This window comes from Peromyscus californicus, unplaced genomic scaffold (genome assembly GCF_007827085.1).
Source record: "Peromyscus californicus insignis strain IS unplaced genomic scaffold, ASM782708v3 Scaffold_17__1_contigs__length_78620276, whole genome shotgun sequence".
Taxonomy (NCBI): Eukaryota; Metazoa; Chordata; class Mammalia; order Rodentia; family Cricetidae; genus Peromyscus; species Peromyscus californicus.
This window is the reverse complement of record NW_026294469.1, coordinates 51017423-51043925: the sequence shown is the minus strand read 5'-3', so window position 1 is coordinate 51043925 and position 26503 is coordinate 51017423. Positions and strand designations below refer to the sequence as shown.

At 40.1% G+C, this 26503-nt stretch overlaps 1 protein-coding gene across 8 annotated transcripts in view; it reads right to left on the bottom strand.

Annotated features, from left to right (window-relative positions):
• Htr4 (5-hydroxytryptamine receptor 4) overlaps nucleotides 1–26503 on the bottom strand; it is a 208682-nt gene that overhangs the window by 18552 nt on the left and 163627 nt on the right. For 6 of the 8 annotated variants that reach the window (XM_052742293.1, XM_052742290.1, XM_052742292.1 and 3 more), the window contains one exon: nucleotides 20865–24222. The exons of 1 other annotated variant lie outside the window; for it this stretch is intronic. In XM_052742293.1, coding sequence (XP_052598253.1) covers nucleotides 24132–24222 — 91 coding nt within the window. In that variant the 3' untranslated portion in view covers nucleotides 20865–24131. Of the gene's footprint in view, nucleotides 1–1587; nucleotides 1653–20864; nucleotides 24223–26503 lie in introns of those variants that run through there. One more of the 8 variants, XM_052742297.1, reaches the window with a different exon arrangement.

Here is a 26503-nt window from a genome sequence, read left to right as displayed (position 1 = left end):
TTGGTCTAATGGCTCAGGCTTCTAGCTATCTAGTTCTTACATCTTAAATTAACCCATGCTGATTGGCCAGTAGCCAGGCAGGAAGTATAGGTGGGACAAGCAGAGAAGAGAAATCTGGGAACAGGAAGGCTGAGTCAGGAGATGCTGCCAGCCACCACCATGAGTACCAACATGTAAGTTACCTTGCCACATGGCTCATGGCTTCCCAGTATCAGCATTTTATTTATACAGAGCGATATCCACAGCACTCTAGCACATCAACAGACTAAACAAGAAAAAGCAGATGATTATGTTAATAATGCACAAAGGGCATTTGATATAATTCAATACCCATTCTAAGTAAATGTTTTCAGTAAACTAGGAATAAAGGGAACTTCCTCAATTTGATAAAGGACACCCATAAACACATTCAACCAGTGTTTTCCTGCTAAGATCAGAAATGATACTAGCATATACTCTTTCTGCTACCTTTCAACACTGTACTGGAAGTTTCAGGGAATGCAATACGACAAGAGGGAATAAAGGTTATACAGATAAAGAATAAAAAATAACTGTCCTTGCAGATGATATGATAATGTCATGTATTTAAGAATATGAAAAATTCTGAAGCTAGTAAGCCATGATATTAAAATTTGAAGAAATCTGAATGTATTTGCAGAAATATATAGGTATTTGTATCAGCTTTACTCGAAATCGTTAAAGCTTTAGGGTACCTTAGCTGTCCTTAAGTCATAGAGTAGATAAAACTGTAGCACATCTGACAATGGAATATTATTCAGAGGTAGAAGAATAAGCTATCAAGTCATAAAGTATATGAAAAGAATTTTAATATGAATTCCTAAGTTAAAGAAGCTATCTGTAGGTGCTAGATGGTGGATTATTCTAACTCCATGAAATTCTAGAAAATGAAAAAGTATGGACATAGAAAGATCTGGGTCTGCCAGGTGTAAAGCTCAAAGTAAGAGCTAAAAGGCAGAGCACAGGGATTTTAGTACAGTGATGAAATAATTCTATAAAATGCCACAGTGGTAGATACACATCATTATACACTTGTCCAAATCCAGGCTGTACACCGCCAATGTGAGGGATGTTGACAGTGGCAGATGGCATATAGGAAATACCTGTACCTTTCAGTGTTTTATGTGAAAATAAAAATGTTCCATAATGCCAATGTATACCTAAAAACATCTTAAAACATCACCTCGATTTAGTCACAATGATTTGTTGAAGAACACGAGGGAGGGCCCCATTACAATCAAGGTGATAAAAAATGAGTTGGTATGAGAGGTAATCTAGATAAGAAAACATCCAAGGACTACGGTTATATTGGAGCTCAGCTCCACCACAATGTATGTTTTCCATAAGGTTTGCGAAATAAAGAAACAAAAAACTCCACTGAGAAGTTAATAGATGGAAAACAAACTTTTCATACTATATGAACCTTGGCCTTCAGGTTAAAAGCTATCAAGGTACAGGAGGCATCTTGGGCTTAGCAGGCCTCCCCCTTCTTGAGAGAGGCCAGAGAATGAATACAGATGGGTTGTGTTTTGCATGAAGAAATGGATGGACAGATCCAGACAGACTCACACAGCTTTGCAGAGCACGCTCAGAGTTAGACAGGAACAGGTCTATTGCAGAAGAGCAGGGGGAAACTTGACACAGATGAACAGCCACAGATGAGAAAGAGCCAAGCATAAATTGGGAGAGAAAAAAGAAAAAAAAAACAGAAAGGTTAGATGCTTGGTTTAACCTACATGAACACCCAGTTGTTCCCAACAGAGAGTAGGGAAGGAAGCATGATCATTGTGCAACATTGTTATGCCGTATTGTGTATTTAACAGCCCAGCTTTATAGAAGTTGGCATTGGATTTTGAACATGTAAATGTAGCATAAGTATATTTGATACCCTTTGAATATATAATTACACTACTTAAAACTTAGGTAGTAAGATATGTATGTATATTATTTGTCTAGCCTAAGCAATTAAAATTTTAAAATATTGGGCACTAAACTACTACACCTTCCCAGTAAAAACAGTGCAAAATTTTTAACCGTAAATTTTAAAATAGAGAAGCACTGAGCAAGGGTCTCTGTAGGAGGACGTAGAGACCTTTGAGGATGTGCTCAGATGGTATGACTGGGTCATGTGGGAGGCTTATTTTCAGATTTTTTTGTTTTGTTTTGTTTTATTTTTGAGGAACATTCACACTGATTTCCATAATGGCTCCACCAGTTTGAAATCCCACCAACAGTGAATATGTTTTCCCCTTTCCCACAATTATGCCAGCATTTTTTTTTTAAATATTCTTAAAGTAGTTTTAGTTTGCATTTCCCTTATGGCCAAGGATGTTGAACAAAAGAGATTGCTTAGACATTTTTGTTTCCTCTTTTGAGAACTGATTAGTCCCATGGCCTGTTTTTTAATTGGGTGATTTGTTTGCTTGGTGTTTGTTTTTTTTGTTTGTTTGGTTATATATATGTATATATTTATATGTCTATATCTATATCTATCTATCTATCTATCTATCTATCTATCTATCTATCTATCTATCTATTCTAGATATTACCCCTCTGTCAAGCTGGCAAATTTTTTTCTGGTCCTATAAGCTGCCTCTTCACTTGATTGATGGTGTCCTTTACTGTACAGAAGCTTTTAAGTTTTATGAGATCCATTTGTCAATTGACAGTTTGAATTCCTGTACCATTGGAGTCCTACTCAGAAAGTCTTTTTTTTGTGTCTATAAATTAAAGCATATTCCCAACTTTCTAATTTAACCAATCCAGGGTGTTTGATCTTCCCTTGAGGTTCTTGATCTATTTAGAGTCAAGTTTTGTGTAGGGTGAGAGATAAGGATCTAGTTTCATTTATATATAGCTATCCAGTTTTCCATCACCATTTGTGAAAATGCTATCTTTTCTTCAATGTGTATATGGTGCCTGTTTGTTAAAAACTAGGTGGCTGTAGGATCCTGGGTTAATCTAGAACTTCAGCTCTGTTTCACCGGTCAATATGTCTAATTTTTATGACAGTACCATGCTGTTTTGATTTCTGTGGCTCTGTAGTATAACTTGAAATCAAGGATGATGATACTTTCAGCAGTGTTTTTAATGATTCAGATTATTTGGATCCAGGGGTCTTTTGTGTTTCCACATGAAATTTTATTTATTTTTTTCAATATCTGTGAAGAACTGCAATGGAAATTTGATGGGGGTTGTATTGAATTTTTGTTAGGATGGCCATTTTTACAATATTAATCTTACCAATACATGATCATGAGAAGTCTTTCTACTTTCTTGTGTCTTTTTCAGGTTCTTTCTTCAAGTCCTGAAGTTTTCACTGTAAATGTCTTTTAGATTTTATTTATGTTTTTGAGACTACTATAAATGGGATTGTGTCTCCTATTTCTTTCTTTCTATGCTTCTGGTTAGTATATTAAAAAGGCTGCTGACTTTTATGTGTCAATTTTACATCCTGATACTTTGCTGACTGTGTTCCTCAGATGAAAGAGTTTTTTGGTGGAGTCTCTAAAATTTTGTATAAATATAATATCATCTGCAAATAAAGATACTTTGACTTTTTCCTTTCCTATTTATGTCTTCTCTATTTCCTCTTGTCTCATTGCTACAGCTGAGACTTCGAGTACTATATCAAACAAGAATAGAAAGAGTAGACATCCTTTTCTTGTTTTTCAATTTAGCAGAAATATTTCAAGTTTTTCTGATGTTCATTTGTTGACTGCCCTCATTTTGTTGAGCTATGTTTCTTGTAGCTGCAATTTCTCCAGGACTTTTATCATGGAGAGATGTTGAATGCCAGAGGCCTTTTTGCATCTAATGAGATAATCATTTGGTTTCTGTCCTTGAGTCTGTATATGTAGTGGATTACATTTATTAATTACACTGAACTATCCTTGCATATCTGGAATGAAACTGAACTGATCAGTGGTGGATTGTTTTTTTTTTTTTTTTTGGTGGGGGGGAGTTGGTTTTGTTTTATTGTTGTTGTTGTTGTTCAATTGGGCTTACAAGTAGTTTAGTAAGAATTTCTGCATCTATGTTCATCATAGAGATTGGTATATAATTTTCTTTTTTTGTTTGTGTCTTGATCTGATTTAGATATCAGTGTAACACTGATTTCATAAAGAAGAATCTGTACCTTTCCTCTTCTAGTTTACGGAAGACTTTGAGGAGTATTGGCTTTAATCTTTCTTTAAAGATCTGGTAGAATTCTGCAGTAAATATATCTGGTCTAGGGATTTTTGTTTGGTTGTCTGGTTTTGGTTGGTAAGTTTTTTAGTTTTTATTATAGATTCAATAAATGGGCTTCTGAGATTGTGTACTATCTAGTATTTTGAGGGAATGTTCTGTAGAGATCCATAGGTCATTTTGCCTATGACATCAGTTAGCTCTATTTCTCTGCATTTTGGCTGGAGGATCTGTTCATTGGTTAAGATGGATTATTGAAGTCACCTGCTATTAATGGGTTGGTTAGAATAATCTGCTGCTTTGCTTCAGCAGTGTTTGCTTAATGAAGTTGGCTGCATATACGTTTAGGATTTTAATGTCTTCTTGATAAATTTTTTCCCTTGATCTACATGAAGTAACATCTCTTATTATTATTTAAAGTCTATTTCATCAGATATTATAATAGAAGCTCTTGCTCTTTCCTGGTTCTTTTTTTTTTTTTTAATGTATTTGTATTTTATGTATCAGTGCTCTGCATGTATACTTGCATGCCAGAAGAGGGCATCATATCCTGTTATGGATGGTTGTGAGCCACCATGTGGTTGCTGGGAATTGAGCCCAGGACCTCTGGAAGAGCAGCCAGTGCTCTTAACTGCTGAGCCATCTCTCCAGCCCCCTCTTTCCTGGTTAGATTTGATAGGAATACCTTTGCGCATCATCTCACTCTCAGGTGAATTCTATCTTTAATAGTGAGGTTTTCTTGGAGGTAGCAGAAAGATGGAACTTGCTTTGTAATCCAGTCTACTAATCTGTGTCTTTTGACTAGGAAGGTGTTAACATTGATGTTCAAGGTTATTATTGAAAGATGTGTGTTGATTTATACCATTCTGTTGATTCTGTGGTCTTTGTTTTCTTAGTTTTCCTTTGTTTAATCACTGACCGAAGGTTGATATTTTTCTCCACTATCAGCTTTTGGTGATATGCTTATCTCTTACTTCAGTTTGAAGTATTCCTTCCAGTATCCTCTTTAGATCTGACTTGGTGGTCATGGATGCCTTTAATCTGCCTTTACCCTTTGTTAATAACTTATAGTTTGATAAATATAAAATCTGGACTGGCATTTGTAGTCTTTCAGAACTTGTAGAATGTCAGTCTAAATTCCTATTTCTTTAATGTCAAGTTTCTCTTGACATTATTTTGATGGGCCTGACTCTATATGTGACTTGGCTTTTATATTTTTCAGTTTTAAATGCCTTTTATTTGTTCTATACATTTCATGTTTTGACTATTATATACACGAGGTATTTCTTTGTTGATCCTGTCTATGCAGTGTGCTATAAGCTGCTTGTACCTTGGTAGAAATTTTTTTCCTTATATTTGGGGATTTTTCTTCTACTATTTTGCTGAAAATATTTTCTGTGCATTTGACCTGGGTTTCTTATTCTTCTAGAGTTATGATTCCCTGGTAGAAATGCATGATACTCCACATGGTCCTCAGGCTACAGGGCTGGGGTGTCTATGAGGATTGGATGAGGATCACTACATCAGCATATTTTCTTGAAAATTCACCTAATACATTTTTCTTAGATATAACATTAATCGGTCATATGACTAAGCATTTGAGAGCAATATGTCTGGAGATATTGGGGAAAATAATACTTCTTTATGAAAAGAAAACTCAGAAGATGATATAATGTTCATAAATACCTTTTTTAAACTACACACCAATATGGGCTATATTTATCATTACATGTTGAAGAAATGTTAAGATGAGACTTAAATGCTAGTATAACAAAAGCTCAGATTTTCAAAAATTATACAATTTTAAGTATACAGCTTACCTATAGTCCATGTAAACCTTCCCGAATTAACAGTGTAGTTTTCCTAATATCCCTGGTTGTTTGAGTTTTGGTTGAAAAGATAGTCATGTTAAAACCACATCAAGTCAAATCTGCAATTTACCTGTTGAGATTGCCATTTATATTTGTATTTTAAGGTATTATGCTATAAACCCTTGAATATCCAACATCTTATTTTTAGTGTTTGAGCAGGAGAGAGTCACAAATCCTAGGCCTATCCCTGCCTAGACGTCATAGAAAACTTCAAACAACCACAGGAACAGATGCTAACTGGCCAGTGTTACCTTTTGTGTGCTGAAACATGTTTATTACAGACAGGTGTAAGCCTAGCAATTTGAGACAGAATTGTAGCAGATCCCAGACAAATACGATGGTGACAGCTGTCGTGGACATTATTTTGTGATGTTCTATGGCTAAGAACTGGGTTTGGCAGCAGGTGTTAGGAAGACTCAATGCCAGAAAGCCGAAGTTTAGAAAGTAGGGCGGTTAGAAGGAGGAAGTCAGATGAAGACCTGGAGTACTAGACTACCAGCTCACAGTACTTCAAATGTCACACCCTTTTAGGAGGAACTCACAGAAACATAAAAAAGTGTCTTGTTCACAAATATTAACACTTTAAATTGGCTTGCCTCAGAAGAGAAGACTAACTTGGTCACTGGGTTTAGCTGCTTGCATTGGTTTCTTCCTTGACAGAGAGACCATCATCTTCTTTCTCACACTGAGAACTCCATGTCCCCCAGGCAAGTGTTGGAGTACAAGTCTCGGAGCCATTCCTAAGCAAAATTCATCACCTTCTTCAGTAGTAGATGCTGGTTGCTTAGCCTAGCACAGTCAGTCCTCACAGAGTATATTTCATCTATTTTGTCCTGTACATCAGATATGCTTCTAAAGATTCATATGGGTAATTTTAATGATTGGCTCAGCCACCTCATTGATGCAGGAGCCAGCTGTCTCCAGGTAGTAAAGGAAGAAGGTCCATGGTGAAAACTGTAAGTTGATCGCATATGTTGTAATGAGAGCAGATCCTGAGGTTAAAAGGAAGATTAAGGGTCCAAATAGAATATTGGAGCACAGAGGAAGGCTAATAAAAGGGCTTGTAGTTGGGGGATGGGATAATCAAACTAATCAGATAAGAGATGGGACACTAAAGCCCTAGAGGGTCTTGCTGGTCAACAGTGGCACTTTCAATTTCTCCTGCTCCATGTTCCCCTCACCCTGTTTCTGCTCTGTCTCTCTGTCTCTGTCTCTGTCTCTGTCTCTGTCTCTCTCTCTCTCTCCTATAAGATGAATGGACTGTTGGCACCATGACATTAGCAAATTCTGGCTCCATTTATATAAAAAACCTCACTTTCTTTAACCATCATTCCCTCCCAAATAGTGCTTTTCATTTGGATCCAGCTTATTCTCCTGTGTAGTCCCAAGCACAAAGGGTCCATGCATCCCAGTAACTGTCATCCCCAGACTAACCTATTACACTTTGTGGGAATTCTTCCTGCTCCTGCACTCTTTAACACCCTCACAGAGGGCTGTTTGCCTCCCTGTGGTGGTGGGCATCACCTGGAATTCTCTGTGGCCAGCTCTTGGTGGAACTAATAACAGCAACCAAGAACTCAGCTAGGGGTCTCTGAATGTTACAGGAACAGCTCTCTTCTCTGGCTTAAGATAGCCTTAAAAAATCAGTGAGCCTTTGACCTCCTGACAGCAGAAAAGGGAGAATCCTGTCTCTTCCTCAATGAAGAACGCTGCTATTATATCAACCAATCAGGTCAGGTAGAAGTAGAAACTAAAACACTCCAAAGCCAGATTAATGGAGACTCATAGCCTTCTGGGCCATGGAATGTCTTCAGTAGCTTGGTAGCATCTGGCCATGGTTCCTGCCTCTTCTGGGACCCCTTATTTAGATCCTCCTCCTCCTTCTTCTCCTAGTCCCATACCTCCTCAAATGCATTCAAAACCAGGTAAACAAATCACCTGCCATACCTCTAACCAACTCCTCCTAGTTTGTCCATCTCCTTCCCATGTCTGTCCCAAGGCTCTCCTGAAGCATAGGCCACTGTATGACTTGAACTGGCCATTCCCTGCCTTTATGCCCCTGTATTCAGTTCCCCTATCCAGCAGGAAGTAGCTAGAAGAGGCAATTGACACCTTCCATCATCAATAAAAGGTTGGGATGTTAGGCTGGCCCAAGTCCCTGGCCATGACAGAGCCACCTAAGCCATCAAGATGGACAACCCATGTGAGAACCTACCCCTTTGTGGAAATGGAAAGCGCATGTTCCACAGATCTCAGGAATCTGACCTTTATCTCAGTGAGAGCAGCATGACCACAGCATCCTGTTATCTTAACAACCAAAGGTCCTCTTGAGACACTCTGCTATGACAGTTCCTTCGTTCACAGCCATTCCCTCTCCCACCACTCTTCTGTCCTACTTAAACCATCCTACAAAAACTCAAACTCCCTTCTGGAGGGGCTGCCCTCCCTTCTCTTAGAGACAGCCTGACAGTTAGTACTTCAATAAAGCTTTGTTCTTTGGCCTCAGTCTGGCTCCAATGGTCTTACTCTCTCATAAACCTTATACTGTCTTTAAAACACCTCCCACTTTTATAATCATCAACTCACGCCATTGCTCTATCACTTGTTCTTAATTGTTTTGTTTAAGCACCAGTCTGAGAGTGCTTCAGTCAAAGTCTGCCACTGTCTTTGGTCCAAGCCAAGTTATGAAAACAAAACAACAACAACAACAACAACAACAACAACAACAACAACAAACCCTTCTGATCTACTGCAGCAGCTATGCTGTCAAAAACTCTCTGGCTCCTCACTGAATGCTCCAGGAACCTCTGCTTGTTCCTGGTGGTGGGTTGGGACCTGGCAGGTTCTGAAGCCCGTTCTTTGCTGGGCAGGAACCATTAGGAAGCTGTTGGCTATTGTTAACAGACCACTCACTGCAGCATAAACAATGAGCCTCTATCCAACGCTTATGTTTGTGTGGTCAGGGCTTTTTCCACCAGGCTTGGCCATCAGCAGTTAGCTAGTTACAAATGCAGTCCCCAGGCCAAATGACTGGAATGCAATTATCCAAGCTTCCTGGGTATAGGGCCCTGCCAAGGAGGAATGCTTGTATTTATCTACCTCATCAAGCTTCTAGGATTCAACAGATAATGTTGGAAGAAAACTATCAATAGACCATCAGACATTTTGATGAAGAAGTAGTGCAGTTTGGGAAAGGACTTCCTAATACAGAATGCATAAGTCCTGCTGTGATCCCGTATTCTGCCTCTTTGAGCTTTGCCATCTACCTCTACTACTCTTAAGTGTCAATCTCTTGTTCCTTAGACTGAGATCATAACACCAGCCATTAGACTGCTATGGTGGTATTTTACTTGTACTGAAATGTGATTTTAATTGTATGTTAATAAATAAAGTTGCCCGGGGGTCAGAGCTATTAGAGCCATAGCAAGAGCATGGTGGTGGTGGCGCACGCCTTTAATCCCAGCACTTGGTAGACAGAGCTAGGTAGATCTCTGTGTGTTCAAGGATACAGCCAGCATTGGAGACACACGCCTTTAATCTCAATACCAACCATAGAAGACCTGGAAGTCTCTACAGACAGGCAGTGACAAGGGCAGTCATGTGTTTGGGTTTACAACCAATGAGAAGGCAGAACAGAAAGACTATTGCTGTGGTATGGTCTGTATGGCAAATGTGTTGCTGATTGGTCAATAAATAAAACACTGATTGGCCATTGGCTAGGCAGGAAGTATAGGTAGGACAAGGAGGAGAATAAAGCTGGGAAGTGGAAGGCTGAGTCAGAGAGACACTGTCAGCCGCCATGATGAGAAACAGCATGTGAAGATGCTGGTAAGCCACGAGCCATGTGGCAAGGTATAGATTAATGGAAATGGATTAATTTAAGGTATAAGAACAGTTAGCAAGAAGCCTGCCATGGCCATACAGTCTGTAACCAATATAAGTCTCTGTGTTTACTTGGTCAGGTCTGAGTGGATGTGGGACTGGCAGGTGAGAGAGATTTGTCCTGACGGTGGGCCAGGCAGGAAAACTCAAGCTACAAATGGCGCCCAACATGGTGGCAAGAGTTTCCACCTAAAAACTGAGAAAAAAGATTCTAAAACAGAACTAAAAACAGCTTCCTAATTGTCTCTCTCAAATGAATGGCAGCTGCCGGTTTGAGCTACTGGTGGGTTCCTAGCATGTGTGCTTGACCTGCAGTATGGCGGGAATGAGGCCTCTGCAAGTGGCACATTAAGCTGCGTGGTGGATTTAGCTTTTGCTAGTACAAAACAAAAAAAGAGGTTTCTGGGCTACGCGCTGCTTGGATAAAAGCATAGACCCACAATAGCTCCCAGAGCTGGTGGAAAACGTACTACTGCCATGTTGGGAAGCTGAGGTGGGCAGAGCCAGCAGCCACAGCTGCTGCAATTTAAAGCAATAGATTCACAATAAGATAGATTCAGATGTAATAGTTTAAAATGTGTGTGAAATATATGTAGGCTTAAAAGAGACAAAAAAGGTGATATATACAGTTATAGAAACAAATACATAGTTTTAAAAAATAAAGTCTTTAAAGAGACATTAAAATTAATATAAAAAATAAGCCACGTAAAGATGAATATTACACAGAGAATCTAGATTGTGTTGTCTTTGGGATTTTTAACTGCAGAAAAACATTTGATTGTAAAAGCTGTTGAGTTATGCCAAAATGTATATTTTAAAGGTACCTTGACTTCAAAATTTGGATGTAAGGATGTGTTGCTTTGGAAAGGAGATTCTGCTTTTGTTCCCACAGAAAGTCAAAGGCTATGGATTTGTTCCAGATTAAGATACATCAGGTTTGACCAGCCAAGACCCCCTGAAAGGTCTCCGATGACACCATGGCCCAGATGATCCAACATCCAGAATGGTTTGAAGGCAACTGGCTCAGACAATACACCCTCATGGACTATTCCATAATCCTAAAATTTTCTTTGTGTCCCCATAAGATACAGCGCCCCCCTCCAGCAGGAAGTAGTAAGAGAAGCTATGCCCAAATTCCCAAATTATATGTAATTTTACTTTGTTAAGGTTAAAACCTTCCTTTTTGAAAAAAAAGAAAAGAGGAAGTGCTGTGGGATGGTCTGTATGGCAAATGTGTTGCTGATTGGTCAATAAATAAAACACTGATTAGCCATTGGCTAGGCAGGAAGTATAGGTGGGACAAGGAGGAGAATAAAGCTGGGAAGTGGAAGGCTGAGTCAGAGAGACACTGTCAGCCGCCATGATGAGAAACAGCATGTGAAGATGCTGGTAAGCCACGAGCCATGTGGCAAGGTATAGATTAATGGAAATGGATTAATTTAAGCTATAAGAACAGACTATTTAAAGACATACACACAGGAAGTAGGCCCCTTTTCGGAGAGCTCTCTTGGCTGAAGAGGATCGCTGAAGCAGGAAGGGTGAAGCTCTTACCTCTGACCTCTTGGCTTTCTTCTCTGAATCGGCTCTGTGTTTCTTAATTAATAAGATGGTTGGTTACATCTACAGACTGCTGTGCCTTTCTAATGAGATGGTGTGTGTGGAAGTTCTGTAAACTATGATAGTGCCATTGATGGTGGTGACAGAATCAAAGATAAATGATAGTTGTTGGCCAAATGCCGTGCCGGGTACCACACCAAGTATTTGATGTGAGATATGCACAATATCATTTAATTCAAATTAATTTTGAAGAAGAAGAAAGTGATGATGTGATGATGATGATGATGATGAGGAGGAGGAGGAGGAAGAGGAGGAGGAGGAGAAGAGCTAACAGGACATAGTAGCACATGCCTATAATCTTGGCACTTGGAAGACTAAAGCAGGAGGATTGCCCTGAGATCAAGACCAGCCTGGGTCATATAGTGAGTGCCAGACCATTTAGAGCTACATAGTAAGGGTTACAATAAAGGGCACCCTTGCATTTCATAAATGTTTCTCATACACCAAGTTCCAGGCTTCTTAGCATATATATATATATATATATATATATATATATGCATATATATAACTATCTACTTGGCACATGAAGAAAACTGGATATCTAACTTAAATAATTACTCAAGATCCCTGGAGGAAGCCACATGGACCTATACACAGGCATTCTATCCTAGGACCGAGTTTGCCAAACTCTCTAGCTTCAGCAAAGCTTCCCAATAAGGCTGGGCATCTGTATCTAGTAGCCTTTTGCATTTCTTTGCAAATTTGGTTTAATTCTGTCATTATTGCTCTTTGGTTTTTTTGTTTTTGTTTTTTTGGCAAACACAACCATTTTTAGCTCAAGGCTGTGATCAAAAAGGCTAATTTAGTTTAGCAACTACTATATATATCACATATATACACTCTAGAAAAAAAAATATATATGCTCTAGGAATATTTCAGTTTTATAGATAAGGAAACTAAAGAGCAAGGGCTCATTACTTGCCTAAGATCATTCAGTAAGTACTGAAATCAAGATTTTAATCCAATTTACCTGCTTTTAGAAAAAGTATCAACACCTGTAGCACATGCTAAAATGTAAGATCGTCATTGAGAGCAAATTCTGTTCTTTCCCCAGGCAATTTCCAAATTAAGTATGCTTTTTAATCCCTGGAATTGGCTCATAAAGAAAACAGAAGGCTGGGTTAGTATTCCTGATGATGGATATGATGCCTGATATTGGAGTCATATATTAAACATATTTCCGTTAGGTGAAATAATTGATTATTTACTTCGAGACAGGGCCTCACTAAGTAGCCCCTGGATGACCTGGAAATCACCATGTAGACCAAGTGTTGGTCTCAAATTCACAGAAATCTGCCTGCTGTGCCTCCTAAGTACTGGAATCAAAAGTGTGCACCATATGCCCAGCTGAGATGATTGATTTTTGATTTAATGTTTGAGCGGGAACTAAAGTAATAACACTTTCCCAATATTTCCTAATTGAGATCATATATACTTGGTTGCAAATAATGGGATAGTTTCCATGAAGATATCTTGAGGAAAAGAAAATTTTATGTTAAGAAATATTTTACATTAAGAAGGAGGAGACTGGACCTGCCTGGACTGAGTCTACCAGGCTGATCTCAGTCCACGGGGGAGGCTTTGCCCTGGAGGAGGTGGGAATGGGGGGTGGGCTGGGGGGAAGGTGAGGGGGGCGGGAGGGGGGAGAACAAGGGAATCCGTGGCTGATATGTAGAACTGAATTGTATTGCAAAATAAAAATTAAAAAAAAAAGAAATATTGTTCCTGAAATGAATCATTCTATTGACAGAAATGGCACCAGGAATATGTAGTGTGACTTTGAAGTCAATGTCACAAACTGGAAGACACAGGAATAGGAAAGATTTATGATTTCATCACAAATGAATGTTATACAATCTCACATTAAGGCTGGAACCTTTTAAGTTTTGTTTACTTTGGGGTTTTGTATTATAAATTAAATTCTCAAAAATATATTAAAAATTTTGTGCACATACCCAGAATTTTAAAGGAAAGGGCCATATTTTCCATGAGTCCCTCAAAAAGTTTTACTGTAATTTAATTGTAGGCTCTGTTGTAAAATTGATTCTGTGTAGTTTACATCTGTTTAGAAAAGGCAGAGGTGGAAGTCACAGAGTGTAGTAGTGAGTTCTCGGGTTTCCAGAGGTCCTGGTAGGTGTGATTTTTGTTAACCCCCAGGGTACCCACATAGAGTCTCACAGTCACTCACCAGGTCCAGGATGGCCTGGCTGGCTAACAGCATGTTCATCTACAAGAAAGATTGCCATTGGCTGCAATTACCAGTTAGGGGCTCCCCTGGGGAAGGCAGACACAGAATGCATCAATGAAGAGTCTGTCCCATTGATGTATAGCTCCACAATTGGGCACACACACTGCCACAATGGATACTATTATTTTGCATCATTACTATCTAATCTAATGTCCAGCACACAGTGAATATTAAATAAAAAGTTTGTTTACATGGATATAAGCACAATTATCCCTTACATTCTTGAAGTGGTTAATAACAGTGTTCCATTTCCATTATCTCTTGTCCTCACTTGACAGTCACTTTTACCTCATACTATTATTGGTAGTGATTGGTTCATGTTGAGATAGATAGATAATTTGGACACTTCTTTTCAGTATGGTATGTAGGTATAAGTATCCAGGAAGATCATGGTTGATGTCCACAGAGAACTAGGTCATGTGGAAAAGGTATTAAAGAGATCAGAATAGCCTGGATTAGCTCTCACGGATGAGGCAGTCCATGAAATAGGTCATGGTGTTAATGGAAAGTAGTGGAAGAAGGAAGAAGGCATGGTCAGTTTGCTTCAACAGAGCAGAAGGAAGCCACAGAAGGCCCAGAGAGCTGGGAAAGGAAGCGGGAATTGGTACAGCTTTATTTATTCTACTGTGCACTGGGTTCTGTGCTGTTGATACAGACAACTTATCAATGAGCTATGGAGTATCACTTAGAAGCTTAGAAACTTTGACACAACATTGTTGAAAATGGAAAATGTTAGAGTGGGATACTACTCTGTTTTCATTCTTTTTGTTGTTATGTATGAATGGGAAATTTAAAAAGCAGTGTACTTGGCATGTGCAGATGTAGGCAGAAGAGAGCTGTAGATGGTAGAGGAAGTTGTCATAGTATGAAGTCATGGGGAGTGAGCTCTGAGAAGTGGTACATAGCTTGTCAAGGTTTATCCAGCTGCTAAATGGCAGAATGCAAGGTGAAATCAGAATCCATGTTTTTCTATCATTCATTCTACCACAGTGAAAACATCAGCCTCGATAGCAATACATGAATAGCAATAAAATGTCAGGGTGTTAGAAAGTAAATAGACTATTCTCTACCAAGAGGGAAGCCACTAGACATAACAGAATTCTAGAATGAGTTTGACCTTTTTCAAGTTTTTCCAGTTTAGTGTTAGCAGAGGCTCCATGTTCAGCCAAGAGCATGCAAGGAAAAGGGTGACCTTGGTAAGGCTGATAGTTCCTGGCTACTGACACTGACTTACACCTCTTTGACCTGCTCTCTCCAGCTGGTTCGGATAGGATTTTCTAGAAATGGTGCCTTAGCTCACTCAACCAGGAGCTTTTCACTTGACATTATGAAACCCTGGCTCAAATTCCCTTTCACAAAACCTGAACAACTGATGACTCAGTATTCAGCCCACTGGCAAATAAATGCCAGAGGGTGATGGGGAGAGATTGCTATAAGGCTCTGGAGAAAGAATGTGGGTGAAGAGGGAGGGCCTGTGTTCTGGCCAAGAATTTGATCATTAAGCACTGGCATATGGGCCCCCATTTGGACCCTGTTGACAAGAAGACCATAAACCAATGCTTGCCATGAAATTCAGGGAACTGAAATGAAAATGGAATGAAATGGCCTAATCACTGAGAAAGACTGAACCGAAATGAAATTGTTTGCTTTTAACCAAGTTTTGAGAAAGTACAGATCATATCTGCCCTTTTATTTAAGGGTCTAGACCAATTTAAAGGACTGTTCACTCAAGGTATTAGTATATCCACATATACTATAGAGGGTCTTCTAATTTGGGGAGGAATGTTTCTTCAGTATTTGATGTTATTCCATCTATCGATAACCTGTGAAGCAGGTTAAAAAAAAAAATAAAGATTCTTAAGACAGGCACAGCCAGGCTTGTCCTGGTCCTGCTTGTTATTTGTTGACAGTGGGTCACAAACTTAACCTTCTTTACTTTTAAATTTTAAATTCAATACCCCCATTTTATTTATTTTTTTTTCAGTTTTTCAAGACAGCTTGGCTGTCCTGGAACTCACTCTGTAGACCAGGCTGGGCTCAAACTCACAGAGATCCCTCTGCCTCTGCCTCGCGAGTGCTGGGATTAAATGTGTGCACCACCGCCACCTGGCCTAATACCCTGACTTTTATTTTATTACCTTTTTATTTACTTTGTGTAGATGGCAGTGGGTAGGCAACATGGAGTGCCAGCGGAAGGAGAGGACAACTGGAAGAGCCTGTTCTCTCCTTCCACAGTGTGGGCTCCAGGAACTGAATTCAGGTCATCAGGCTTGGGAGCAAGCACCTTTCCCTAAAGCATCTCTCCAGAGCTTCCTTTTATATTTCTCTTCTCTCTCTCTCTCTCTCTCTCTCTCTCTCTCTCTCTCTCTCTCTCTCTCTCTCTCTGTCTCTCTCTCTCTCTCTCTCTCTCTCTCTCTCTCTCTCTCTCTCTCTCTCTCTCTCTCTCTCTGTGTTTATTAATGTCAAAGGACAATGCTCGGGAGCCTTCTACCCATCTTTTATTTTGGAGACAGAGCTTCTTACTGGCTTGGAATTTGCCAAGTGGACTAAGCTCACTGGCCAGTGAACCCCAGGAACCTGGCTGTCTTAGCCACTCCAGCAATGCCACCATGCCTTGCTTTTTTAAATTAAATGTGATTTTTTTTTTTTTTTACGTAGGTTCTAGGAATTGAATTCAAGTCTTCATTATTACAAGGTGAACACTTTACTGACTGAGCCATTTCCCTAGCCTCTGAAGAAGGCAGCCTCATTAGTCCTCATTTTTCTTACCTATAAAATGGGTATTATATAAGAGAATAATGAAAATAGAAGCTACCAATTACCTGTCTGGTATTGTCCTAATAGTTGTGAAACACACCGTCTTATTTAAATGATAAAACCTCACGAATTAACCAGTGTTAACAGTTCTGTTTTTATCATTGAAATGAACTGAAGCATAAAGAAATTCACTTGTCCAAAGGCACCCAAATTGGGAGGCTGGGTGTTCCGCTGGAAATCTCCAGCTCACTCCTGCTTGAGTTGGAAAGCCCCACTTCTCTATCTCCAAACCCTGCCCTCTCAGAAAATCCCCAACAAAGAAAAGACACTAAAATCCCAGTTTTACATTCCTGGTGGCTTCAGGTGGCTCCTTCCTTGAAGTTGCCAAGGGCCCAAGACCCCACCTAAAAGCGTGCCATACTTGGGCACAAACTCAGCTTATGGAGAACATAAGCTTATGGATCACCCCTCACCTACAGGGTATTTAAAGTCCCTGCTTTAGTTTGGGCATGTGATTTCTCCTGCCTCTTCTCCCACATCGGTCTCTAGGAGCTGGTGATCTCACCCGGGAGTTGCTTTGCTCAAAATAAACCTGTTTTTTTGTTGTTGTTTTGTTTTGTTTTAACTTCTTTAGTTCAGTTTGATCTGGCTTACTGTGTGGGCAAAGAAACCTACTATTGATCTACAGAAAGCCTATTACTGGGGTTCAATTCACTTAAACCTTTCGAGAACTGATTTTCATGAAATGTGTAATAGAGCTAGGCAATACGACACATCGTAGATGCTCATTTAAGGTACATCCATTTGCTCTTTTCAAAGAGGACATAATGAGTGCTGTTTTTGAAATGCAGCAACTGGAGAACATTGTAGACAGTTTCTATAATGAGACACTAATGGCAGCTGTACTCCATTTTCCATCCACATCTGCTATGTGTACATTTCTTTTCTGACTCCACAGTCGAATCCTCTCTATCTCCATGTTTTCCTGAATACCACCCTTGTCCTCTGTCCTGTTACACACCCAGCATAGAAAAAAAACCCAGCAGTTGTGACTTCCACTGTGTCCCAGCTCATGGTTTCTCAGTGCTAGTTTCATATGATTCTACATGCTGTTTCTGAATTTTAAACATCTGGAATCCAAACGAATTGCAACAGCTGTAAGGAGTGGAGGAAGTCCCGAGTGAGTGACATCTTGAGTGTATGTGTATTGTTCATATGGACAAGGCCATGGCTAAGACCAAGACCTTGAACCATGGGAAACTGGCAAGGCAATTCCCCATATGAGCCATGTGGGATAGCAAATCCTTCCTTGGGGATCCAGATGCAAGTGAGTGACTGGTGTACAAAAACTAGCAACTTCAACTTCCTCCTGCCTGGTGTTTACAGCCCGAGACTGCTCACCTCCAGAGTACTCCTATGGAAACTAGCCAACCCCGCCTGTTGTGGGTACCTAATAAACACACCAAGCTTCCTGGTAGCCAGCAAGGCAGGTGCCACTTCATCAGAGTGAGTACACACCTACCTGATACCAGCTTTCTTGAGTGTCTGTCGTCTGTCTGTATTTTCTTCCTTCTTTTGCTGCCCCTATTCAGGGTACCAGGACCCAAGCTGCAAGGGACATAGTAATCTGCTACAGCTCAGTATGCCAGAGACTGGTCTGTTTAGTCCCTGAATCCTCATAACAACATTGTGAGGACATGCTGTCAGCCTCTCTGTTGCCTTTGCTTCAAAGAAGAAACTGGAGCTGTGAGCATTAAAGAATTTGCCTACAAGCCCACATTCAGTATGTGTCAGAGTCTGGAGCTCAACCCAAGTCCAAATAATACTGAAGTTCAGGCTTTTAAAGAATGTCTCTTAATTTGTAGATGGTAAAACTCAAGGTAGAACAGGGCTGTATGTGTCCAGTTGCAATAGCAATTTACTAGGGATTCTAGGCAGGAATCATCTAGAAACTGACACCATTTGGACATGTTCAATTACATCCTCACCTAAGTAATTCACTGTGTTCATCCTGTATGCTAAAATTATAGCTCACCCTTTCTTCACGCCATGTTGTGTCAATAAATGCTGCTGTCTGTAAAGTGTTGTCCAATGTCCTCCAGGCCACTGTAAGGTCAAGTAACTCACCTAAGTTCGGTCTGATTCATTACTGCTTCGTAAAAGTACAAAACTTCAAGATTAAGTTCCTTTTCAATAGACAGACTTGAACCCCAAAGAAAAGAAGGCTGTGGCAGACCAGAGAAGTCATGGTATTTTAAAATGCAAATCCTTCGGCTACTTGCAAGAAATCTGATAAACATCTTGATTTTACTGTCACAGAAAGTAAAATTCCTTTTATCAGGAGGCTGCAGCTTTTGCGGTGGGTGGTGGATTAACAGTGAGAGCTACACTGAAGTTTAGTTAGGCTGAAGGAATGGAGCAGGATGGTGCTGTGCAGATACCACAGTGAATGCTTCTGAATTCTTCTAACCATGTGGATTTAGTTCAGTTACTGAGTAGCTTCAGTGTACAAGAACCTGCTCTGGGCTCTAGAAACACATCTATTAGGGGACTCCAGAAATGGAATCATTAATAAGCACACAGAAAAGCTTATAAAAAGTCATAGGAGAATACATAAAGTGTTGGAGATCGGATGGAAAAGGTAAAAAAAAAAATGTTGTTTTGAATGCTGGAAAATATTTGAAGTAGAAGGTGGGATCTGAGACGTAGCACGTGAGAGATGGCTATGGGAAAATGTCCGAGGGAAAGGGTGGCTAGAGCTTGATTGCAGAACTTGAAGGAAGAAGTGTGTAACCCAGAGCATCCTGTTTGCTTTGCCAGGATAAAAAGGAGTGACTCTAAGTGAAATCATAAATGCTAGGGTCAGGAAAACAGTAGGCGACCTAGGCCTGTGTGCTGGGAGGAGTCCTTGAAGGGTTCTTCTGATGGGGTGTTGGCGGCACAGCCCCAGGGAATTGGTATCTGCTGTTCCATTTGTCCAACACACTATGTCCACCCATCCCTGGTCTCTGATCACAGGACTCTCTGCTCCTCTAAACCTTCCCCAAGGAGCCTGGCAATAGTGGCACATCATCCCTTCCAGGCTATGCCTTTTATTTATGCTCTCTCCAGCACACACCAATATCTAAGTCTGTCTAATTCACATACACGGGTCTTCACGCTTGTTTTCTACTTGACAGAGCAGAGAGCTTGTCAACACACTTTGGCAGGCCTCTGGAGACAGACCCCGATACACGGTGTGCCTAAAAACTGTTTTGTTGACCCCTGTAGTGCTGTTGGACAGAAACAGCCGAGTCGGTTCCTCCTGCAGGATATTTCTAGGGCCTAGAACTTCACCTGAATGTAGCAGATACTCCATTTGTGGTACTGGCTTAGGTTTTCATTCCAGGAAGTTCCCGGTGGTAGAGTATGCCGGGAGAGGTTTTGTGAAGTTTTATGCGCATCTCCTTCAAGGGTTGACAGCTGGAAAATTAGCTTGTATCAGTTCTACAGATGCTGTTTTAGAAAACACCCAAGAATGACTGGAAAAAGGGCACCACCCCAGACCGCCAGGCCCTGTTGTTTAGGCTTTAGCTTCCAAAAAGTGTCCTTCTAGTGTGTGGGTTGAAATGAACAGATATGGGAAATTCAGAATTACCAAATGCCTTGAATCTTTTATGCAATGGGACTCTGAAAACTTCTGTATGAAAGGATTCTGACTTGAAAACCTGATTATTGTCCCATTCTCAACATTCTCAGTCAGAAGGTGGACATCCCAAGAGTTGTAGCTTGTCACTTTTCAGTCTGCCCTCGTTTGTGGGAGTCTTTCCACTGTCACACACTCCGAAAAGACGGGACTGAGAGTTTTTAAACATACAATCTGTCCTGAAGGGATTTGGACAGGCCCCAAGGTGATTTCTTATATTTAAAAAAAATGCTCTAAGCAAGGAGGCACATGCTTAATAATTTCAATCCAGGACGTGAGCATATATCATGGTCACACTGCTGTGAAGACTCCTTATAGTTTATATCTTTAGTGTGTCTGAGCTGGATCCCCACACTATGGCCACAGGATGAGCAACCATGTCAGAGAGATCTACCCCAGTGCTAGAGGGCTTAATAGAGATGACAGGCAGGCAGGCAGGTAGATTCACATTACTTAAGAGCCCCGGACTTTGGGATTTATTTTAGGAAGAACTGATATTGAAGACAGTAAATTTCCAGATCCATTTGACTGTAGCTTCTAGGGAAAGCCTTGGCTCTGAGGGTTAAACAGATACTCCACAGTTACTGACACACATGGGTTGACTTTGGCATTTTATTGCATAATCAAAACTCACTTATTTCTTTTGGGACTTAAGATTTACTTTAATGTATAGTTTATTTAAACATGTACAGATGAAATCATATAAACATATGTAATACGTCAATATTTTATCAATAAATATAATTAATCAATTAAAAAAACCTGGGCAGGTCCCTGCCTTTTCCAAGAACATATTCTTGGAAGCTGCATCAAAAAGAATCTAGCATAAACCCAAGGATGCTTCTCATGGAAACAAGGTTATAATCAGGGCTCTTAATACCTTAAAAATATTAGCTTCAAATAAACCACAGATATAACCATCAAGCTCATGAAACCTAAGATAACACCACCATCAGAACTTGCTACCCTATAAAATTGTAAGATTTAAGCTTCATGTTCTCTACAACAGGCACACATGTATGTACTGTATTCATTACACTAGGGTCCTCAGTGCAGTTATAAACTATACAAGTGGCCCCATTTGTAACAATACTTAGAAAAATGTAAACAAAATTAAGATATCAAATAAAATGGAAGTATGCTGTAATCAACAGCTGCTTACATAAACTATCATTACTTCAGGAAATGTAAAAGCTTATCCTGGTTGAGTGACTTAGTGACCCTTTATGTAACATTCTTGTCAGCTGGTCATTCATAGATTGGACCACATTTAATTTTCAAAAAATAAATAAATTATATATACATGTATGTATGTATATATAATTTATAAGGTGGGAATTAATTTTATGGACAGGGAACTTTTTTCTCCAGATATTTTTATATGAAAAACAGGTATATGAACTTAGCTCATGAGACTATGTTGTTACATATAGAATTAGAGCCATTCTTATCAAAATTTGCCCATCGTCTTTTTCTCTATTCACGTCTTTGAGAGCAAAGAAGTCCCTTTAAATCGAGTGTGCTGAGTAACCTGGAGTGACTGAACGAGGAGGGGTAGATTAGGGTGTGTTGGTACCCAAAGGCTGCTCTTGGGTTTTGTTTCCAACACTGAAAGCTCATTCTAAACTGATCTCATTTCTTAGTGAAAAAAGGCTTAGCTCCCGAGAGCTCAAGTACATCTACAGTAATTCAAAATACCCATAATAATAACAAGCAGGCTGCCATTTTATGTTTTTTACAGATTGTTTCCATAAGTATCATTTGTCTCCAAATCAACTGTTATGAAGTAAGCAGAAGATATTCTGAGGCCCAAATCATCCAGCTTTCAGTTCCATCCACTCAGAATGTCAGTCATTGACTTGGTGCATGCGACACTTTCTTACCACCATGACCATGGAAGGGGTGGGTAGACGGCCATCCAAGACAGGTTGGCTGCATCTCATCCTTTGTATGAGAAACCAATCAACCTCAAAATGATGCTTGCCTCCAAATGAATGCTGAGCCTAGTGATAGCCAGGGAGCAAGGGCTTACCAATTCAAGGCAGACTGATCCAGCTACAGAGTCAGTGTGCAAGTCAAAGCTTCCACTCTCTTCATGATTGACATGAAGAGGCCTCCATTTGGAACTGCTCCACTGGATCGGTCTTGGCACGAACCATCTCAGCACTCAATATTTCTTAGCACGGAGCATTTTTTTTTCCTCAGCAGCATTTTGGAGTTCTCTCTCAGGGTCTACTTCCTTTTGCTAAGGCATGACTTGTACTCAAGAAAACTAAGTCTTCACGTAACAGAGAATTCTTTTTGGCATTTGAATGGGTTTTTTTTTTTTTTTGGCAATCTTCTCTCCCTCATTCTAAAGTCTCTTTCCTGCCAAGTTCAATTTCAGAACTAAAGGCAACACAGACAGGAATAGTAAATGATACTTCATGAACAGCTCAAAAGAGGAGTGCAGTCAATAGTCCTGAGGTGGAATCAAACCACAGCCAAGATGAAAGCTAAAACATGACCCGGCTCTGGGAAGGGGCACTTCCCTCACTGAGACCTTTGCTCTGGGGTATTTGGGACAAACCACGGACTCTGCTTTGAATGAAAGACACCGGGTTAACTGTAAGAGCATAGCTGACTGAGTCAGAAGTCTAGAAGGCCCAAATCAGAAGGGTGGTTCCTTTGAAACAAACCCAAAAGGTAGGCAGGCCATGAGTTTTCGAGGTAGCAGATGGCTGGCTATAGCAGCATCCTATTGTCCAAGAAATGGAAAGAAATCTTAAAGACCCCCCTACTCCAAGCTTCATTTGGCAATGTAGAAAGTGAGTTTCATGGAGGGAAAGGCAATTGTTCATGGTCTCACAGCATTTTAGAAGCAGAGCCAGGGCTGGCATCTGCGTCCCCTGACTTGGAGTCAGATATTGTTTTTCTCATTCCTAAGCATGTCTGGACTCTGGACTTCTCCATCTAAAAGATAGCAAGGGGAACAAGGCCCCACAGGGTGAACTTCCATCAGTTCTGTCCACTGTGAGCAGCGAAGCCATATTCAGAGGTTTTGACCACAGCTCATAGAAAAAATGCCAACATCTCTTAATAGATACCCATAATGCCACCAGCCTTACCTAAGACTCTTTCGGTGTTCTATCCTAGCTGGCAGATGAGACAGATCTGATCCTGGCACTGAAGAAAACTGTCTTTGACTTCCCTCTAGGGTTCATGCAGAAGCCATTTTCCACTGACAGATCTCTAGTCTGTGTCTTCAGTGGCGAATGAATGGATCCTGTCCTAAACAGAACACTGACACTGAACACAGGAAAAAGAAGGCGGAGCTCAGTGACTGACATAGGGTTGGTCAAGAGGATACATGCCAACACCTAGACACAAGAAAGAGAGTGTACGAGTGCCCAGCGCAAAAGAGGGCAAAGAAAGGATAGTGGAGAGTTTGAACACAGCTATGGTAGATGTGACCAAGCAAGAAATGTGACCAAGACAGACACATGTTTTGACAGGATCTGTGAGAAGACACTTCAAAGAAGGCGTATTTGAAAACGGAAAATAGAACACAGTGAATGCTTGTGAGACAGACTGGGAACAGCAAGGGGACTAGGCCACAGACTTCAGAGACCATTGAGCAAGAGTGGAGACTCCAGGAAGGGGAAATGTTGAGAAATGAAAAAAATGATCAAGGAGGCCCTTCTCTCTCTGACTCCCCCAAACGCCACCTGCTGGAATCCCGGTGGAAAAGTCCAAGGCGTGTTGCTGCATGCTGTTGGAAAGTCTCGGAGAAGAGTGCCAGGAGCAGCCCCATACACATAAGCAGCAGCTTAGGACTGGCCTCTTTTCGAGCCACAGCTGTCTTCTAGGTCTTTTTTTCAAGGGCCTAAGTATCACTGGGCTGAGCAGCCACCAAAGGAGAAGTTGCTGTGAGGGGGCACCGACTCTCCCACGGGCCACCACATTCCACTGCATCCCTGGAGGAGGAGAAGATTAGAAAGGCTGAAGGACTGGAATGGAGTCAAGGAACTGAAGAAGCACACCCAGCGCAGGTACCTTGTACGAGCCATGCGGATGGGTTGTAACTGAGCCTCTAAGCTAAGAGGCCCCAATAGTAAACTAGCCAATCATTATTCCTGAACAGCTTTAACTCTTGAGAAGTAGTTCATTAATGTTTAGCCCAGATTTTACCCTCCCCAAATTTCTTCCCAGCAGGTCTACTGTACATTCCAGGCCCGCCCAAAATCCCTATGCTTCCTTGATGATATCCTAGGTTTTCTCACCCTCGGGCCAATAAATTATTGTATGTTACATCTTCCAGATTGTATTACATAATGAGCATTGTCCTATGAACAAAATACACATTGTGATGATCTCTCCTCTCTTAAAGGAAAGTCCAGCTCTTCATACACAGTGAACATGACACATGGTGTTTTTTAATTATGTGGAGACTCTCACAATGATCTCATTCCTAGCAATGCAAAAGTGCTATTGACTAATAACGAGTTTGTTATCAACATACATACTCATATGTTTTTCGTTCTTATCCCTTTACTTTCTTTCTCTTCTCTTATTGCTCTAGCTAGCGCTTCAAGTGCTGTGTTGAACAGGAGTGGGGGCAGTGGAAGCCTTCTCTTGTTCCTGACTTTAATGGGATGCCTTTGAGGGTTTTTGCCCATGAGGATCATGTTGGTTATGTGTTTGTCATATACAGATTTTCTTACATTGAGGTATATTTCCTCTAATCCAACCCTCTCTGGCACTTAATCATGAAGGCATGTTAGACTTTTGTCCAAGTTCTTTTCTGCATGGATTGAGATGATTAAGTGATTTTTGTCTTTAAGTCCGTGTATATAGGATTACTTTTTTTGATTTACGTATGTTGAACCATAACTGCATCTCCAGGATGAATCCAACTTGGTTGTGGTGGATAATCTTTTTGATATATGCCTGTATTTGGTTTGCAGATTTTTTTTTTTTTTTTTTTTTTTTTTTTTTTTTTTTTTTTTTTTTTGGTTTTTCGAGACAGGGTTTCTCTGTGTAGCTTTGCGCCTTTCCTGGAACTCGCTTTGGAGACCAGGCTGGCCTCGAACTCACAGAGATCCGCCTGGCTCTGCCTCCCGAGTGCTGGGATTAAAGGCGTGCGCCACCACCGCCCGGCTGCAGATATTTTTATTGAGAGTTTTTCCATCCATGTTAATCAGGAATATTGGCTTCTAGATTTTGGTTTATAGCGATAACAGAAAACGTTTGGAAGTATTTTCTTTGTTTCTGTTTTTTCAATTTGAGAAATATTAGTTGTAATTCTTTACTGAAAGTCTGGCAGAATTCTGCTGTGAATCCATCAGGATCTGGGCCTTTTTAAGTAAGATCTTTCGTTACTGGTTTTTAATCTCCTTATTTGTTAGGATTCTGTTTAAGTTGTTGCTATCTCCTTGGTCTAACTTCTGTGGTGAGTAAATATAGACATCTATCCATTTCTTTTAAGTTTTCTAATTTAGTGGAGTACAGATTTTTTAAAGCATTACCTGATAATGTCCTAAATTTCTTTGGCATCTATTGTAATGTTTATCTCTAATTCTGTTAATTTGGGTCATCTCTTCTTTCTTTTGGTTAATTATCAGTTTTGTTTATCTTTTCAGAGAACCAGGTACTAGATTAGTTCATTACTTGTATTGGTCTGTTTGTTTATATTGTATTAATTTCTGTCTTGTTTTTAGATTTTTCTTCCCATTTACAGGATTTGGGTTTGGTTTATTCTTATTTTTCCAAATTCTTGAATTGTATCAGTTCTCTTTCTGACTTTATAATGAGGGCATTTGGAGTTACATATTGCCCTTTTAGGGCTGCCTTTCCTGTGTCCCAGATATTTTGCTGTGTTTTGATTTCAGTTTCATTTATTTCCAGGAATTTTTAAGTATCCATCTTAATTTTTTCTTTGTCCCATTCATCATTCAGTGGTGTGTTGTTTAATCTCCACAAGTTCATGCAATTTCTAGAGATTCTTTTTCTTTGAATTTCAAGCTTTATTGCATTGTGGTCATATAGGTTACACAGTGTTACTTCAATTTTTCTATTGTTAAGATTTGTTTTGTGTCCCAATTAATTCTTATGTTTCTCTGTTAATTTTTGTCCAGATGATCTGAAGAAAGTGTGGTATTGAAATCACCCGCCATTGCTGTGTTTGGGGTAATTTACTTTGACAGTAGAATGCTTTTTATGAAATTGAGTGTGTTGGAGTTTGCTGTATGTGTGTGT